The 19,582-nt window shown below is 35.3% G+C and overlaps 1 protein-coding gene across 17 annotated transcripts in view; it reads left to right on the forward strand.

The window, feature by feature from the left end:
* Positions 1 to 19,582, forward strand: part of UNC79 (unc-79 subunit of NALCN channel complex) — a 233,386-nt gene that overhangs the window by 56,017 nt on the left and 157,787 nt on the right. For 16 of the 17 annotated variants that reach the window (XM_019745590.3, XM_019745539.3, XM_074327014.2 and 13 more), the window contains 2 exons: positions 2,063 to 2,118; positions 2,771 to 2,900. The exons of the other annotated variant lie outside the window; for it this stretch is intronic. In XM_019745590.3, coding sequence (XP_019601149.3) covers positions 2,063 to 2,118; positions 2,771 to 2,900 — 186 coding nt within the window. The remainder of the gene's footprint in view (positions 1 to 2,062; positions 2,119 to 2,770; positions 2,901 to 19,582) is intronic. 17 annotated transcript variants of the gene reach the window in all.

Here is a 19,582-nt window from a genome sequence, read left to right on the forward strand (position 1 = left end):
GACTTCTTGGAGCCAGAACCTGCTCGATATTGTGGGCTCTCCTTGGGCATCCTGTGTTTATTCCAAGTCTGGGATATCCCAATGGGAAGACACTGAAGGATTTTTGAGTGGTTATGTGTGTGTCATCCTGGTTGCAGGAGGCAGAGTGAAGATAGATTGACCTATGAGGAGGCCATTGCATTTGTCTAGGCATGTAAAAGGCAGAGGCAATTGAGACTGAGAAAAGAAAAAATTGACGGGACTTCGTGACATATTGGATATGGTGGGTTTTTAGTTTCAGAACTAGATGCACGGCGGTTCTATTCACTGAGAAAGGAGACACTGGTAGAAGAAGACCAGGCTTCTGAGGGAAGCTCATGAAATCTGTTTTAGACATGTTGTGTTCAAGGTGTCTTTGAGACATTTAAGAGGAATGGTACACCTTGGCCTACTATATTGTTATATGGCAATTATATCTCAATAAAACTGGGGGGGAAAAACTCCACACATAACCTTAGTAAGACTTCCGTAAGTCCAAAACAGAAAATACAAGTAAATCAGCTTACTTCAGGAAATAGGTAATGATAATTAGGAAGTTGTATTGTGAGTCTGGAACTCAGACTAGAGATCCATGTTCGAAGTAATGAACTTTAAGTCTATATATAAGTGTGCAGCGACATCCATCGTGTTGCGTATAGCTGGTAACTGAGGTTCTGTATGAGTGTGACGTTGCTTACAAGAGAGCATCGAATGAAAAGTGGAGTGGGTTTGTGACCAGGCCTTCAGGAACTCTGGCAGGGAGTGGGACCATGGAAGAATAAGCTTGCCAAGCAGAGGGAGAGATTGTATCTGTTAGGATGTGCTTGGCTGACTAACAGAGGCTTTCAACTGCAAGAACGTTTGTTGTTTACTTGGTAAGAAGTCTTAGAGATAGTTCCAAGTGTCAGGGGGCTGAGATGGCATCTGTGTTTCTCTTGAATTTCTCCTCATGTTTGCAAGATGGCTGCCACAGGGCAGGTTATTATATTCTTCCAAAGCCACATCCACAAACAGGTAGTAGGACCAGTCAGGGTAAGGACAGCAAGGTCTCCTGGTGTGCCTCTTTGCTTTTATCAGAGAGAAAAGGAAAACAATGTCTCACAAGCTCTCCAAGCAGATTCTCTCTTAGGTCCTGCTGGCCAGAACCGAGTCACAGGCCACAGGCTGTATTGGGAAATGGACAAGGTAGAAAGGGTTGTTGATAGCAGTTGAGTAGCACCAAGAGTGTCTGTCACAGGTACTAGGAGAGGGTCCGTCGTGAAGTCAAGGGGAGAGAGGGTTCTAAAGAGCAACAGTGCTCGGCGGTACTGAATGCTGCCGAAGGTCTAGTAAGAAGCAGACTGAAAATTGTCCATTGAGTTGAATGACACGGAGGTTACTGGTGACTCAGTTGAGACCTGCTTCAGTGCCATGAGAGGTTTGGAAAATAGATGAGGGAAGATGTAAAACAACTATCTAACTAGAGTGAAAGTAAGCATAGGCAATCAAAGAAGATTTCTGTTGTATAGCTTTTAAGAATTCCTCAACAGATGGAATTAACAATCACATGATAATACTCCCATTCTAGTCCATCAGTCTTTCACTTGCTATGTGTCCAAACTTGGGCAAGATAGGAAACTAAGTCTCAGCTTTCTAACTGCAACATGGTGGTTATAAGACAATACATATAAAGCTCTTAGCACATACAATACCTGCCATAATGAAAGTTCAGTACATGTGAGCTTTTATGATAATCCTATTAGGCTATATTTTTCCTATGTATTTCTTGACTACATTGGTATAAGTTTATGTTGTAAAGGTATGATTACTAGGGATTTTCCTTAATGTTTTCTTTGTTGATAAGATGAATGAAATACACTCCTCAAGGATCTTGGAATAAAGCTTAATAAAGTCAAGGATTTATATGATTTTTGAAAAGCATGAATATCTGGAAAGAAGTAATTTTTAATTTAACGATTAGAATGAAAATCATACTAATGTAGTTTATTATATCTCAAAGTATATATTTACATTTCATGTACAAATTACATTTTCTTCCTTACAGTTTATCATTGTCAATTATTGGAATGCCTCATGAAATATAAACAAGAAGTCTGGAAAGTAAGTTTTGGTCCACATTTAAGTCATAGCCACAAACTTAATTTATACATACAGTAAAAATTGTTTTCATGTTAAAAGTGTTTTTAGGTTAAATTTATGGATGATGTATTATTTTGGTGTGGCAGAACCTACGATTCTTTCCTTACTGGGTACTTATTTGTCATTTAGAGCAAGAATGATTTTGAAGAACACAGTGGCTTGACAGAAAGAGTAATTGGATATCTCTTATTCTTGGAATTTAGCAAATACTATATATTATGTGACAATTTAATTTGAAAGGTTGCTTGAGAATTTGTCTCAAGCAAAACAGATGTGATTTGTTAAGAAATGTGTTTTAGGAAAATATTTTTAGAAAAGCAGTGTTTGGCAAACTGGCTCATGCCATTCTGAAATCTGTCTTTAACATTATTCTGAGTAGAGAAGAATTTGTTAAAAGATATTGTCCTTTTGAACTCTACCTTGTGGGGGTTTATTTATAGGACCAATAAGTAAATAATAAAAAATATTTTAATATGATCTAATTTGAGATGCATACCTGGATGATGAGATTCCAGGGGAATTAACCACCTCTACCCTTCCACTGAAACTGAATGAGCTACCTTTATTTTTATTTGATCATGCTAAGTCAAAATATTCTTCCTGTTTCCTTTAGGATCTTTTGTACGTGATAGCCTATGGGCCTTCACAAGTGAAACCTCCAGCTGTGCAAATGCTATTCCATTACTGGCCCAATTTGAAACCTCCTGGGGCGATAAGTGAATATAGGGGGTTGCAGTACACAGGTAAGAAAAGAATACCTGTGATGCCCCATCTTTATTTCTCCCAGGTCATATTTGGCTCACCTACTTATACATTATTTTATCATGCCGGATTACATTTACGTGCCTTTAGACATTGTCGTAAGTCCTTTCTGAAACTAGGTGGTATAAAATAAACCAATTAAAATTAATCTCAAAAACATTTATGACACCATAGCAAATTGCCTAAGTCTCAGTCTCGTTTGCTACACACCTGGCCTGGGGTCTTAACTACTGCAAACAGTGATCATTGCAAAGGTGTAAGCGGTGAGTAATGCTGCAGATTTGCTCACCATGTGGCAAGACCCCAAGTGGCTAATTCTGTTCTGATAAGAAGACTTGGAACATGTTCAACATTACCAGTTTATACGTTAAATAAAAATTAAATGACCCTGATAGCCTAGTTGGACAGGAAGAGTCAACAATTGCTGAGTATTGGTATAATACTAACTGAGAAGTAAATACTGGATTTAAATGTAAAGTATATATTTACCAAAATGAAATCAACCCCAGGTCCCTATGCTGTGGTTTATGTTTAAATGTTATGAAATCTAAGAAGCAACCTCTGGCTAATGGAGTTTCTGATGTCCCTGGCTACCCTCTCCCCCCACTTATTTGTATACAGTTTTCTGAAAATGGAAGGGGTGGATATTTTGGCAAAGTTAGCTTTTATGCAAGTTATTGTGGGATTTTATACTGCTATTCTAGTACCTACTTCCTTCTTGGCATTACTTGTTTTTCCTAAGGTGATGTGAGATGGTTTAAAGGGGTGGTTTACTTCAGGTGCATGATATATGTTCCTGATTTAAAGCCAAGCCACTTACTAATACCTGCTTTTTGGGCTTTGATGGTCCTGGTCCTGGGTGTGCTTATTCTAACTTCAGAACAAACAATTTTGGCCTTAGTGGTAACAATAATATCAAATTAAAACAATGAAGATAGATAGTAAGTTTTACAAACTAGGAATTGATATCATCAATAGTAGACAGTGTTTAAGTGTTGCTAAGTGGATAGTTTGAATGTTAAAGCAAAATGTTGGAAGTATCAATAAAAGATAACATGACTGAAATATTTGACACCAACCCCTTCTCAGCAGATCCCTGAGATAAGCATTTATATGACGTATGAATGGGTAACCAGTATTAAATGAAATCTACTTGGTAAATATTGTAAGAGTAACTCATGTGCCACACACTGTACATTTGTTGATGATACAAGAACTGACACAAAACCAGACTTCATGGAGCTTAATACAATCTAGATATGAATATTTATTCATTTATTCAACAAATATTTGTGGGGTGTGTATCACTAGTAGCTAGGCATTATTCTAGGCACTGGTGGTAATGCAATGAAAAAAATAGACTGAAATCACTAATATTTTGGTGTGTACATTCCACTTGTGGGGGAAAGACCAGGAAACCACCTTGCAGTGTAGTAAGTGCTCAGGTAGAACAAATGCAGTTGACCCTAGAAGAACACAGGGGTTAGGGTTGCTAACCCCCCTTCCCTGCACAGTCATAAATTCTAGTACAACTTTTGACTCCCCCAAAACTTAACTACTGATAGGCTACTGTTGACCGGAGCCTTATAGATTAAGTAGCCAATTAACATATTTTGTATGCTATATCTATTATACACTGTATTCTTTTTTTTTTTTTAAAGATTTTATTGGGGAAGGGGAACAAGACTTTATTGGGGAACAGTGTATATTTCCAGGACTTTTTTTTTTATTGGGGAACAGTAGTGTGTTTTTCCCAGGACTCATCAACTCCATCCAAGTCAAGTTGTTGTCCTTTCAATCTTAGTTGTGGAATGTGTCATTCAGCTTCAAGTTGTTGTCCTTTCATTCTTAGTTGTGGAGGGCGCAGCTCAGCTCCAGGTCCAGTTGCCCTTGTTAGTTGTAGGGGGCAGAGCCCACCATCCCTTGTGGGAGTTGAGAAATTGAACTGGCAACCTTGTGGTTGAGAGGACACACTCCAACCAACTGAGCCATCCCGGAGGCTGTTCAGCTCAAGGTGCCGTGTTCAGTCTTAGTTGCAGGGGGCGGAGCCCACCATCCCTTGCGGGACTCGAGGAGTTGATCTGAAAACTTTGTGGTTGAGAGCCCACTGGCCCATGTGGGAATCCAACCGGCAGCCTCTGGAATTAGGAGCACGGAGCTCCAACTGCCTGAGCCACTGGGCCGGCCCTACAGTGTATTCTTATAATAAAGGAAACTAGACAAAATATTAAGAGAATCATAAAGAAGATACATTTACAGCTTTAGTGAAAAAAATCTCATAGTGGACGCAGGCAGTTTAAACCGGGTTGTCCAAGGGTCAACTGTACAGAGAGCTGTGGGAACACACAGGAGGGGGCTCTGACCTCACCCTGATGGTGCGCAAATTTGAAGAGAGTGGAGTTGTCACGGAAGCTTCTTCAGTGAGTGACATGTAAGCCGACATCTGAAAGAGATGCACACACTAAACAAGGGGAGTGACTCATGAGTGGATAAAATGTGAGTTTGAAGCACTCACAGCAAGGGTGAAGGAACGGCAAGGGTGCAGACTGGGAGACCCAAGGGAGCACGATTGTATTTAGGAACTGGAGGAAGTCATATGCAGCCAGACAGTGGAGGGACAGGAGGAGAGCAGGCAGGGGCAAGCAGAAAGTCTGGCAAGGCCTGTGAAGTCATTTGGATTTCATCCTAATTGTCAAGGGAAACCACGGACAGGTTTTAAGTGGAGAACCCCCAGAATGTGATTTGCCTGGGAAACCTGAGAGCCGCTTCCATTTCCCCGTGTGACCATATGCTCTCAGAAGGGCCAGTCAAATCTGTCTCCCTGGAACAGCTCAGCCTGTGCCAATTAAGACCAAAGTGGCTTTCTTCTCTTGGCCTACCTCAACAAGATGTCTCTGTCTACAGGCATTCGTTTTTGTATTCTATCTGAACTCTGGGACAAAAGATGGCGGAAGGATATACATTTCCGCTGCAGAGACTGTTGCAAACGTAGATAGGGAATAACTAACTATCTAACTTTGGTTTAGGCTACCAAATTAGTAGAGTTAGGTTCTTGAATTTTATACAAGTTAAGTACAAGAGCTCTCCTGGTTCTTTTATATAATAACTTACCCAGCATTGAGTTATTTGTCTTTTTATTATCTTTATTATATCGCCACAAAATTATTAAAAAGTTTTAATTATTTTTTAACTGGTGCGTTATGCACATGTAGAAAAACACAAATTATAAGTGTACGTGGAACACCTCCCACCATGTTTACTGCCATGATTACCTCCTTCTGTTATCCCAAAGGTAATTGCTAACCTGACTTCCAACATCAGAGATTAATTTGCCTATTTTTGAATTTTACATAAATGGAATCATACTTTGTGTGTGTGTGTGTGTGTGTGTGTGTGTGTGTGTGTGTGTGTGTGTAAATTTTTCCTGGGTTGAGCATAACTGTGGTTCATTCATTTTCATTGCTATATATATTCTACCAAATGAATGTACCACAGTTTATGTATCCCTTTTACTATTAATGGACATTTGGGTTGTTCCCACTTTTTGGTGACTACAAATAATGCTATGAACATCCTTCTGTATATCTTTTAGTACATACGTGTGTACATTTCTGTAAGATACATGCCTAGGATGGAATTGCTGGATTAGAGGGTTTGCATGTATACAGTTTTAATGGATAATGGCAAACAGTTTTCCAAAAGGGCTGTACTAATTTGTACTCCCATTAGAAGTGTATATTCCACATTTTGGACAATACTTTATTTGTTTTCAAAATTTTTGCCATTTTGGAGGGTATGTAAAGTATCTTATTGTGGTAATAATTTGTATTTCCCTGGTTACTAATGCACACTTTTAAAATATATTTATTGGCCATTTGGATATCCATATAATCTTTGTCAGTTATATATGCAGTTATATGTAATAAATATATCTTTTATTTTTTCACTCTCTTAATGATGACTTTTGATTAACTGAAGTTCTTGATTTTAATGTAATCAAATCATTAATTTTTTCGTTATATAAAGTGCTCTTTATATCCTAGCTGAGAAAATCTTTCCCTACTCCTTCAAAATTATTGTCGTCCAGAATGTTTTTATTTTTTGCATTTAGTTGTATCTGGAATTAATTTTTCTGTATGGTGTGAGGTAAGGGTCAATCTTTTTTTTTTTCTTATCGATAGCCAACTGGCTCAGCATCATTTATTAAAAACATTGTCCATTCCGTACTGCTCTGTAGTACCATTTTTGGGGTGATGAATCAAGTGTCTATTTAAGGATGGTTCTGTCTCTGATTCTTTGTTTAGTTCAATTGGTATATTTTTCCTTTTCCCAATACCACACTGTCTTAAATAATGTAGCTTAATAATGAAATTTTATATCCTTCAGTGCAAGTCTCTCCACCTTGTTGTAATCGTTGCTCTCTTCCTCATCTTCCCTGCTTTCTCCTCTTCCTGTTCTTTCTCCTTCTCCTTTTTTTCGTCCTCCTTTATGGTCATTCGTATGGTCAGCTATTTGCTAAGTTAAACACACACAAACACATGCCTACTACTAGGATTTTAATTGAGACTGCCTTGAATGTAGAGATCAATTTGATGAACTGACATCTTTACAATATTGAATCTTTCAATCCGTGCACATAGTATATCTCTTCATTTATTTAGACTTTCTTTTGTTTCCCTTAGTGCTGTTTTATAGTTTTCTGTGTAAATGTCTTGCCTATTTCTCATGTAGTGTGTGCCTAGGTATTTTTTTGATGTTATTGTCAATGGTATATCTTTTCAAAATTACACTTTCTAACTCCTTGTTGCTAGTATGTAGACATGCATTTAATTCTAGAATATTGCTCTTATATCTAGTAACCTTACTAAATAACTGTTTAATTCTAATAATTTATTTGTACTTTTGTTAAAATTTTTTTCTCTATGTGCACAATTATATTAATGTTGAATAATAACAGTTTAATGTCTCCTTTTCAGTCCTTATGCCTTTTACATCTTATGCCTTATTGAACTGGCTAAAACCTCCTGTGCTATGTGGAGTTCTAAGTTCCTTCATGGTTTCGTTTTTGACCCATGGATCATTTAGAAGGGTGATGATTAATTTCTAAACAGGTGGGGATTTTCCTACTGAGGTTTTTATATTGACCTATAGCTTGATTCCTCTGTGGTCAGACAACATACTTTATATTATTTAATTCGTTTAACACTTTTTACACTTTCTTTAGACCTGGTCATTTTTGTAAATGTTCCTGTGTACTTAAAAAGAACTTGTATTTCACAGTTGATTCTGTGTTCTATGTATGTCAGTTAAATAAAATTTGTTAATTGTATGGTTCAACATTTTTATATCCTTATTGCATTTTTGTCTATTTCTTTTATCAGTTACCAAGAGTAGAATGTTAAAATCTCCTACCATGATTGTGGATCTGTGTATTCCTCATTATAGTTCTGGCAATATTTGCTGTATACATGTGGAGGCTGCCTTATTAGATGCATACAAATTTAGAATGTAGTATCTTTCTGGTGAATTGACATTTTTGCCATTATGAAATGCATATCTTTTTCTCTAGCAGTGCTTTTTTGTGTGTGTTAAAATCTACTTTGTCTTATACTAGCTACACCAGTTTTCATGCGTGCATAGCATAACTTTTTCCACCCTTTTATTTTTATATTCTTATATTTCATGTTTGTCTTGTAAGCAGTATATCATTCTCCTTTTGAAACTTAGTTTTCAGTATATGTGCCTTTTAATTGGAGCACTTAGTCCATATATATGTAGTGTAATTATTGGTATGTTTGACTTTGAGCCCATTTTTCTATTTGCTTTCTATTTCTCCTGCCTTTCTGTGGGCCCTTTTTCCCCTCTTTTGCAGTGATTAAGTATATTTAAATATTCCATGTTAGTGAGTTATTCAGTCTTCTGTATTCTTTTAATCATTAGCTTAGGGATTGTACCGTACATTCTTGACTCATGAGTATCTAGTATAAAATACCACTTTTACCTTTTCCTGTAAAATGACAGATGATTTAAACTTATTTTACCCCCTCTTGATTTCCATTCTATGCTTTTATACTCTTTGTTTTTCATAATTCCACAAAACATAATTATTATTCTTTGCAGTCAATATTTGTTAGAGTTTCTTTTATCTTGTTCTTTTAACCTTTTTATATCTCTAAGCTCCATCTGGGATTAAATTTTTTTTCCATAATAATATCTTTTAGTATTTCCTTTAGTGCCTTTCTACTGGGGATAAATTTTCTGTTAGTGTTTGTTTGAAAATGTCTGTTTTTATTTTTAAAAGACATTTTCTCAGTGTATCCATTTCTAGATTGGCAGTCATTTTCTTTCCATGCTTTGAAGGTATTTCATGATATTTTCATTTTTATTGTTTCTATTGAGAAGCTATCTGTCAGTTATTGTTGCTCTTTTGAAAGTAAACTACCTTTTTTTCTTTTGAAAATTTTTCTTTTTTTATTCAATTGAAATTTTCTTTTTTAAATATATTTTTTCCAGTTTTATTAAGAAATAATTGACAACATCACTGTATAAGTTTAAGGCATATAGCATGGTGGTTTGATTTACATATGTTGTGAAATGATTATTGCAATAGGTTCAGCACCATTATCTCATATATTTACAATATAAAGGAATGAAGGAAGAAAGGGAAAAAAATGCTTTTCTTCTTGTGATGAGAACTCTTAGGATTTACTCTCTTAACAACTTTCCCATATATCATACTGGGCAGTGTTAGCTACAGTCATCATGTTGTACATTATATCCTTATACCTCTAAAGATCTTATAACTGGAAATTTGTACTCCCCACCCTCCATCTCTGGTAATCACATGTCTGATCATCTTTCTCTATGAGTTTTTTTTTTTTTTCCCCCGATTACACATATAAGTGTAGAGATCATACAGTATTTGTTTTTCTCTGTCTGAATTATTTCACTTAGCATAATGCCTTTAAGGTCCATCCATGTTGTTGCAAATGGTAGGATTTCCTAATTTTTTATGGCTGAATAATATTCCATTGTATGTGTGTATATATCACAACTTCTTTATCCATTTATGCACTGGTGGACACTTAGGTTGTTTCCATTCTTGGCTATTGTAAATAATGTTGCTATGAATATGGAGGTACAGATATCTATTTGAGTTAGTGTTTTCATTTCCTTTGGCTATATTCCCAGAAAAGGAATTGCTGGATCATATGGCAGGTCTATTTTTTATATTTTGAGAATCCTCCATACTGTTTTCTACAGTGCCTGTATCAATTCACATTCCCACCAACAGTGCACAAACGTTTGCTTTTCTCCACATTTATGTCGGCATTTGTTATCTCTTGTCTTTTTGATGCTAGCCATTCTAACAGACATGAGGTGATATCTCATTGTGGTTTTAATTTGCATTTCCCTGATGACCAGTGATGTTGAGCAACTTTGCATGTATCTGTTGGCCTTTTGTTTATCTTCTTTGGAAAAATGTCTGTTTAGGTCCTTTGCCCATTTTTTAATTGGGTTGTTTGTATGAGTTCTTTGTGTATTTTGGATGTTCACCCCTTTCAGATCTACGGTTTGCAAATAATTTTTTCCCCATTCTGTAGGTTGTCTTTTTACTGTTGATGGTTTCTTTTTTGTACAGAAGCTATTTAGTTTGATGGCGCTCCACTTGTTTATTTTTTATTTTATTGCTTGTACTTTAGGTGTCATATATAAAAAATGATTACCAAGACTCATGTCAAAGATATTTATTTCTGTTTTCTTCTAGGAGTTTTTCATAGTTTCAGGTCTTACATTTAAGTGTTTAATCCATTTTGGGTAAATTTTTATGAGTGGTGTAACATAGGGGTCCAGTTTCATTCTCTTCCATGTGAATATCCAATTATCCTACTGTGTTTCCCCAGGGTCTTATATTAATTTTTGCTCCAAAAGACACATTAGAGCTGATTGTCTGACTAGGTCTCATTTTTGGGGAAACACGGTAGTACCATTTATGGAAGAGACTGCCTTTTCTCCACTGAGTGTTGTTGGCTCCCTTGTTAAATATTAGTTGACTGTTTATGCTTGGATTATTTCTCTGGGCTCTTGATTCTGTTTCATTGGTCTATTTATCTGTTTTTATTCCAGTAACATACTGTTCTGATTATATAGCTTTATAGTATAGTATAGTATAGTATAGTATAGTATAGTATAGTATAGTATAGTATAGAATAGTATAGTATAGTATAGAATAGTATAGTATAGTATAGAATAGAATAGTATAGTATAGTATAGTATAGTATAGTATAGTATAGTATAGTATAGTATAGTATAGTATAGCTTGAAATTGGAGTGTGATGCCTCCTGCTTTATTCTTCCTTCTCAGGAGTTCTTTGGCTATTTGGGGTCTTTTGTAGTTCCATATAAATTTTAGCAGTGTTTTTTCTACTCTGTAAAAAATGCCATTGGAATCTTGATAAGGATTGTATTGAATCTGTAGATGGCTTTTGGTAATATTGGCATTTTAACAGTATTAATTCTTCCAATCCATGAACATGGGATATCCTTTCATTTATTTGTGTGTTCTTCATTTTCTTTTACATATGTCTTGTAGTCTTTTTTTTTTTTTTTTTTTTTTTTAATAAATTTTTTTAAGTTCTTTCTTTCTTTTTTAAATTGGGGAGCAATGTATTTCTCCAGGGCCCATCAACTCCAAGTCGTTGGACTTCAGTCTAGTTGTGCAGGGCGCAGCTCAGCTCCAAGTCCAATTGCCGTTTTCAATCTTAGTTGCAGGGGATGCACCCCACCATTCCATGTGGGAATTGAACCGGCAACCTTGTTGTTGAGAGCTTGTGCTCTAACCAACTGAGCCATTTGGCCGCCCCTCCAGCAGCGCAGCAGCAGCTCGTTGCTTTCAATCTAGTTGTGGAGGGTGCAGCTTACTGGCCCATGTAGGAATCGAACTGGCAGCCTTGTTGTTCAGAGCTTGCATTGTAACCAACTGAGCCATCCAGCCTCCCAATGTCTTGTAGTTTTGAGTAGTGATCTTTCATCTCCTTTGTTAAATTTATTCCTAAGTACTTTATTGTTTTTGATGCTATTGTAAATGGGATCAATTTCTCTCTTTTTCAGAAAATTCATTGTTAGTGCATAGAAATACTACTGATTTTTGCATGTTAATTTTATATCTTGCAACTTTACTGAATTTATTGGTTAGATCTAACAGTTTTTGTTGTTGTTGAGTCTTTAGGATGTTCTATATATAAAATCATGTCATATGTAAATAGAGACAATTTTACTTATTTCTTTCCAATTCTGGTACTTTTTATTTCTTTTGCTTGCTTGATTGCTCTAGCTAGGCCTTCTAGTATTATGTTGAATAGGAATGGTGAGAATGGGCACTCTTGTCTTGTTCCTGATCTCAGAGAAAAAGCTCTCAACCTTTTACCATTGGGTATGAGGTTAGCTGTGGGCTTGTCATATATAGCCATTATAATGTTGAAATATATTCCTTCTATGCCTAATTTGTGAAGTTTTTATCATGAATGCATGTTGGAATTTTTGTCTAACGCTTTTCCTGTGCCTATTGTGATGATCATATATGATTCTTTTCTTTCACTCTGGTAAAGTGATGTATCATGTTGATTGATTTGCATATGTTGAACCATCCTTGAATTTCAGGGATAAATCCCACTTGATCATGGTGAATTCAGTGTGCTACTGAACTTGGTTTGCTAGTATTTTATTGAGAATTTTTGCATCTATATTCATCAGGGATATTGGCCTGTAGTTTTCTTTTCTAGTAGTGTTCTTTTCTGGTTTTGATATCAGGATAATGCTGGCCTTGTACAATAAGTTTGGGAGTATTCCCTCTTCTTTAGTTTTTTTGGAAGAGTTTGAGAAGATTGGTGTTTCTTCTTTAAATGTTTGGTAAACTTCACCAGTGAAGTCACCTGGTCCTGAGTTTCTTTGGGAGATTTTTGATTACCGATTCAATCTCCTTGGTCTATTTACTGTATTTCCCTGAAAATAAGACCTAACTGGAAAATAAGCCCTAGCATGATATTGCAGGATGCTCATAATATAAGCCCTACCCTAAAAATAAGCCCCAGTTAAGATCGTCAGCCAGACGGACACATTCAGTATGTCTGTTGCGACACACAACAGGCGTATTGAATTATAAAATAATAATATTAATATATAATCAAATATAAATAAATAATATTATTGACATTAATACTTAAAATAAATGATAATATAAATTATAATTAAGTACTTGTAAATACCCAAGTGGGCGCCTTTGGACGAGAGATAAATGCCTATGTAAACAGATAAACTCTAGACTTACTGCTGAATGACCAATCGGAGTACAGACACAACACATGAATAACGTGCGCACTTGATAACAAACGGACATGGTTGTATCTAAAATGAATCTTCATAATTCAGTATGTCATGTGTTGTTGTAATGGATGTACTTAGTGCATTCGTGTGAAATAAAGAAACGTTTTCTGAATTTTGATGCCTGCAATTTTTCGTCGCTTTTGTGTGGACCATCATTCTTAATTGTCATCATTTTTGTTGCCACTTCTGTCTCGTAAGTCTTCAGTTAACACTTGATTTAATGGTAGATTTAAAGGGAATAATAGTTTGACTCCTAGACAAGATGAGTGCAAAAAGAAAGAGCTATTCTGTCGAGTACAAGAAAGTAATCGTGGAGGACTCCCAGGGCAAGAGTCTTACGTCTTTCTGCAAAGACAAGAAGTTGGATTTCCGAATGGTTTGAAAATGGCGAGCAGAGTGCGATAACCTCAGTCAACAGGTGGACAAGGGAAATGCTAAGAAGTGCAAGTGTGGATCAGGTCGGCAACCTTTATTTCCTGAGCTGGAAGACATCATCTGTGAATGGATTACTGACAGGAGAGCAAAGGCTTTGGTTGTGCGCAGGACTGATATTCAAGCATTTGCCCTTGCAATGGTACCACAGTTAGAAATATCCCCAGAAAAATTCAAAGCATCACAACACTGGCTGGATGGCTTCCTTCAGCCACATGAACTGTCTCTAAGATCGACAACACTGTTCAAGCTGGAAGATACTGAAGTTATTAAATGTGCACTTGCATTCAAGTCCTTTGTTGATGGCATGGACTTTCCTAAATACCAACTCTCCAACATGATTGCTGTGGATGAAACTGTAGTGTTTATGGGCCAACGATCTCAAACGACTATTGACCAAAAGTGCGTGTGTTACCTGTATTTTGGCAATTTGTCTGGCTGGAAAGAAAGCCCCACCTCTAATCATCGCTAAGGGCAAGAAAGATAAGGTTGAACGTGTTTCAGGCATTTATGTTCTTGAAAGCGAAAAAGCCTGGTGCACACAAGAAGTTATAAGGAAGTGGGTCAATTTAATGCTGCCACTTGTTTTGCAAGGTGGCCAAAGAGGTCTGATAGTCTTGGATTCAGTTAGCACTCACCACGCTAAAGACATGAAGAACTTCCTTGCAGAGAGAAGAATAGATCAAATAATGATTCTCGCAGGAATGACTGCCTATCTCTAGACTCTTGATATTGCAATAAACAAGCCATTCAAGGACCATTTGCACATGGAAATCAATGACTATATTGAAAATAGAATGGAGAGAAATCTGCGTGGAAACTTTGTGAAGCCTATCCTGCAAGAGGTCGTAACTTGGGTGAAGAATTCATGGGATAAAATCACTGACAGCTGTGTTGCCAATGCACTACGAGCAGGCTACATGGACAAGAAGTGCTCATTTAAGGAGAGCTCTATTGCTGGACATGAGAGATTGGGGCCAATGGTTCTACAGGAAATGGAGTTGCAAGAAATTCAAGCCGGAATTCAGGGTTTGGAGAGTTGTGACGATGTTCTAGAAGATGACATGACTGTATTTGAATAAATGTAGTTTTTGTACATGAATAAATGTAGATTGTTGTACATGAATAAATGAAAAAGTAAGACATCCCTAAAAATAAGCCCTAATGCATCTTTTGGAGCAAAAATTAATATAAGACCTGGTCTTATTTTTGGGGAAATATGGTAGATTTTCTATTTCTTGGTCTGTTTAGATTTTCTTATTCTTCCTGATTCAGTCTTTGTAAGTCGTATGTTTTTAGAATTTTTCTATTTCTTCTAGATTTTATTGGCATGTAGTTGTTCATATTAACCTCTTATAAGCCTTTGCATTTCTCTGGTATCAATTGTAATGTCTCTTTTTTTCATTTATAAGTTTATTGATTTAGGTTCTCTTTTGTCCTTGGTTAGTCTAGCTAAATTTGTCTATTTTGTTTATCTTTTCTATGAACCACTAGTTTGGTTAATTTTTTTTTCTGTTCTCATTTATTTCTGTTCAAAACTTTGTTATTTCCTTTCTCCTGTCAACTTTGGGCTCAGTTTATTATTTTCTTTCCTGTTTTCCTAAGACTTAGAGTTATGTTGTTTATTTGGGATTTTTCTTTCTTCTTAATGTCATTTATTGCTATGAACTTCCCTCTTAGGTTTGTTTTTGCTAAATCCGCTAAGTTTTGGTCTGTTTTGTTTCTGTTTTTGTTTGTCTAAAGAAACGTCTATGTCCCCTTTAATTTCTTTGATCCATTGGTTGTTTAGGAGATTATTGTTTAATTTCCATGTGTTTGTGAATTTTCCAGTTTGCCTCTTGTTGCTGATTTTCAGTTTCATGCTGTTATGGTCAGAGAATATATTTGGTATGATTTCAGTGTTCTTGGATTTGCTAAGACTTGTTTTGTGACCAAATGTATGATCTATCTTAGAAAATGTTCCATGTACAGTTGAAAAGGATATGTATTCTGCTGTTGTTGGATAGAATGTTCTGTATATGTCTGTTAGGTCTATTTGGTCTGCAGTTTTGTTCAGATTTTCTGTTTCCTTATTGATTCTCTGGATGATCTATCCAATGTTGAGAGTGAGCTTTTCTTTCTTTCTTTCTTTCTTTCTTTCTTTCTTTCTTTCTTTCTTTCTTTCTTTCTTTCTTTCTTTCTTTCTTTCTTTTTCTTCCCTCCCTCCCTCCCTCCCTCCCTCCCTCCCTCCCTCCCTCCTTCCCTCCCTCCCTCCCTCTCTCTCTCTTTCTTTCTTTTTTCTTTCTTAGAAGTTTTACTATGACGTATCCAATTATGATATTATTTCTGTCTTTTTTTGGGTTCTAGAACTTCTTGGCTTAATATCTCATTAGTTTTGGAAAATTGCCAGGCATTATGTTTCTTTTTTTTAGTGACAACAATAGTACATTAAGGTATAGTTTATATATAGTAAGATGCACAAGTATCAAGTATATGGCTGGATCAGTTTTAGCAAATGTATGACGCTCATTTAATCATCACCCAGATAGAAACAATAAAATATTTTCATCATCCCAGAAACTAATGACATACTCCTTTCCAATTAATGCCCTCCCGCCCACCCTGAAGCAGACACTACTTTGTTGTTATATAATTCATATACATAGTGCCCCATTGTCCACAGTTTTGCTTTCCATGGTTTCAGTTACCCACAGTCAACCATGGTCTAAAATATTAAATGGAAAATTCCAGAAATAAACAATTCATAAGTTTGAAATTGCATGCTGTTCTGAGGAACGTGATGACATCTTGCACCATCCCACTCCCTCCTGCTCAGGATGTGAATCATCCCTTTGTTTGGCGTATCCACACTACATGCTACCTGTATGTTAGTCACTTAGTAGCAGTCTAAGTTATCACACCAACTGTTGTGCTATGCAGTGCTTGTGCTCAAGTAACCCTTATTTTATTTCATAATGTCACATTCACCTAACTTTTATTATAATATAGTTATAATTGTTTTATTTTATTATTGGCTATTGTTGTTAATTTCTTATGTGCCTAATTTATAAATTAAGCTTTATTGTTATGTATGTATAGGAAAAAACACATAGAGTTTGGTACTGTTCAAGGTTTCAGGTTATCCACTGAGTGTCTTGGAACAATTTCCCTGCAGATAATGGGGGACTGTTGTATTTATATAATTCAGGGATTTATGTAAATGGTGACCAAACAGTATGGATTCTTTCATGTCTTACTTCATTCATTCAACATAATGTTATTGAGATTAATCTGTGTGTTGAGGATATTAGCAATTCTTTTTTATTGCTAAGTAACTATTCCATTGCATGAACATACCACGCTTTGTTTTTCAATCCTGCTGATGCTATTGATGTACCTTCAGGTTGTTGCAAGTTTTTGTGGGTATATGTAATCGTTTCTCTTTGGTATATACCTGGGAGTGGAATTGCTGGGTCATAGAGTATAAGAAAATTCTAAACAGGTCTGTAAAGTGTGTATGCCATTTCACATTTCTTCCAACAATGTATGGGAGTTTAAGTTGCCGTACACACTTGCTAATACCTGCTTGAAACTGGCAGTGTTTTGAATTTTAGCCATTCTGGTGGGTGTGTATCTCATTGTGGTTTTAATTTGCATCTCCTTAATGAATGATGTTGAAGACCTTTTCATATGTTTATTGGTCATTCAGATATCTTATTTTATGAAGTACCTGATAAAATCTTTTGCATGATTACTAATTGGGTTGTCTTTTTTATTGTTATGCAATTTTTTTTTAGTGTAGTGTGGTATTAGTCATTTATAAGATTTATATATCGCAAATAGTTTCTTCCAGTCTGGGATTGCTGTTTCACAGTGTCTTTCAGTGAGCATGAATTTTCAGTTTTGATAAAATAAATTTTTATCATTTTTTCATTTGTGGTTATTGCCTTTCATGTCCTAAAAAATCTTTGCTTTCTCCAAGATTGTCAAGACAGTTTTCATTGTTTTCTTCCAGAAGCTTTGTAGTTTAGCTTGCACATTTAGGACTATGATCCATTTAAGTTTAATCTTTGTGGGTAGTAAGTATCGTTCATTTATTTCCTTGTGGCTTGTTCCAGGATCTTTTGTTTGAAAGATTATCCTTTTCCCTTTGAATTCTACTGGTACCTTGGTCATATACATACATGGGTATATTTCCAGACTGTATTCTGTCTTATTGATCTGTATACCAATACAAACTGTCTTAAATTCATTGGCTTTATAGTCTTGAAATCTAATAGTGCAAGTCTCTAACTTCATCTTCTTTGATCACTTGGCTATTTTAGGTCGTTTGCATTCCATATGTATTTTAGTATCAGCTTCTATTCAAAAAATAATTCTGCCGGGATTTTGATCTTGGTTGTGCTAAATCTATAGTTCCATTTGGAAAGAATTGACATTGTATTAGGTTATTGCAAAAGTAATTGCAGTTTAAAAGGTTAAAAATAATTGCAAAAACCACAATTACTTTTGCACCAACCTAATAAAAATGTTGAATTTTCTAATCCATGATCATGATATATAGCTACATTATTTAGATCTTTAAAATTTTCTTTCAACAGTGTTCTGTAGTTTTTCACATAGAATTCTTGCATTTCTTTTGTTAAATTAATTCCTACGTGTTTGGTGAGTTTTTTTGATACTATTGTAAAATGACATTATTTTAAAATTTAATTTCCAATTGTTTATTGACAATATAAAGAAATCAATTGATTTTTGCATATTCATCTTTTATTCCATGATTTTGCCACATTCAATTATTAGTACCAGTTGTTTGTTGATTAGTTGGATTTTCTAAATAGACGATGGTGTCATTTGTAAAGAAAGACAAATTTGGTACTATCTTTCCAAATTTTATGCCATTTTTTGCTGTTTTTTCCCCCCTTTGTTTCACTGCCTAGGACTTTTAGAACAATGTTGAATAGAAGTGGTAAATGGGCACCATTGCTTTGTTCCTAACTTTAGGGAATATTTTTCCATTAAGTATTGTATTAGCTGTAGGATTTTGCAGATAATCTGTTATGTCAGTTTGAGGAATTTTCATTTCATTTCCAGTTGACTGAGAGCTTTTATCCTGAATAGATATTAGAATTTATCAAATACTTAGATAAACTAAAACAACTAAACTAAACAAGAGAAGAAAACGATTAAAGTTATGTTCTTTATGTATTTCATTGCTTTCTGCCCTTATGTTTACTATTTTCTTCTTTTTCTTTTCTTGAGTTTAATCTCCTCTTCCTTTTTTTCCTAGCTTCTTAGGGTGAGAGCTTAGGTTGTTGATTTTCAGCGTTGAATTTTTCTCTAACTATCCATTTAATGTTACCAATTTCCATCTAAGCTCCACATTAACTGTATTCCACAAATTTTGCTACGTTGGGTTCTTACTCTCATTCATTGAAAAATATTAAAAATTTTGGGGTGGCTGGTTAGCTCAGTTGGTTAGAGTGTGGTGCTAATAATACCAAGGTTGCTGGTTCGATCCCCACATGGGCCACTGTGAGCTGCACCCTCCTTAAAAAAAAAAAAAAGTAATAATAATAAAATCACACATTTAAAAAAATTAAAATTTTTTTATTAGTATACCTTCTTTTGCCTATGTGTTATTTAGGAGAATGTTGTTTAATTTCCAAATACTTAGGTTCTAATAATCTTTTGTTTTGATTTCTACTGCAACTTCATTGTAATCAATGAATTTTGTTTTTCTCATTTAAAACTATAAAGATATATAGTTCCATGGTTTTTTATTATAAATTAGACATCATTCTTATGATTGTACCCCTGGATGTAATATATTTTTTCTCTGCCTCTTTTAAAGATTTATCTTCTTATT

The sequence above is a fragment of the Rhinolophus sinicus genome, chromosome 3, assembly GCF_057876585.1.
Source record: "Rhinolophus sinicus isolate RSI-liver-muscle chromosome 3, RSI-T2T, whole genome shotgun sequence".
In the NCBI taxonomy this organism is placed as follows: Eukaryota; Metazoa; Chordata; class Mammalia; order Chiroptera; family Rhinolophidae; genus Rhinolophus; species Rhinolophus sinicus.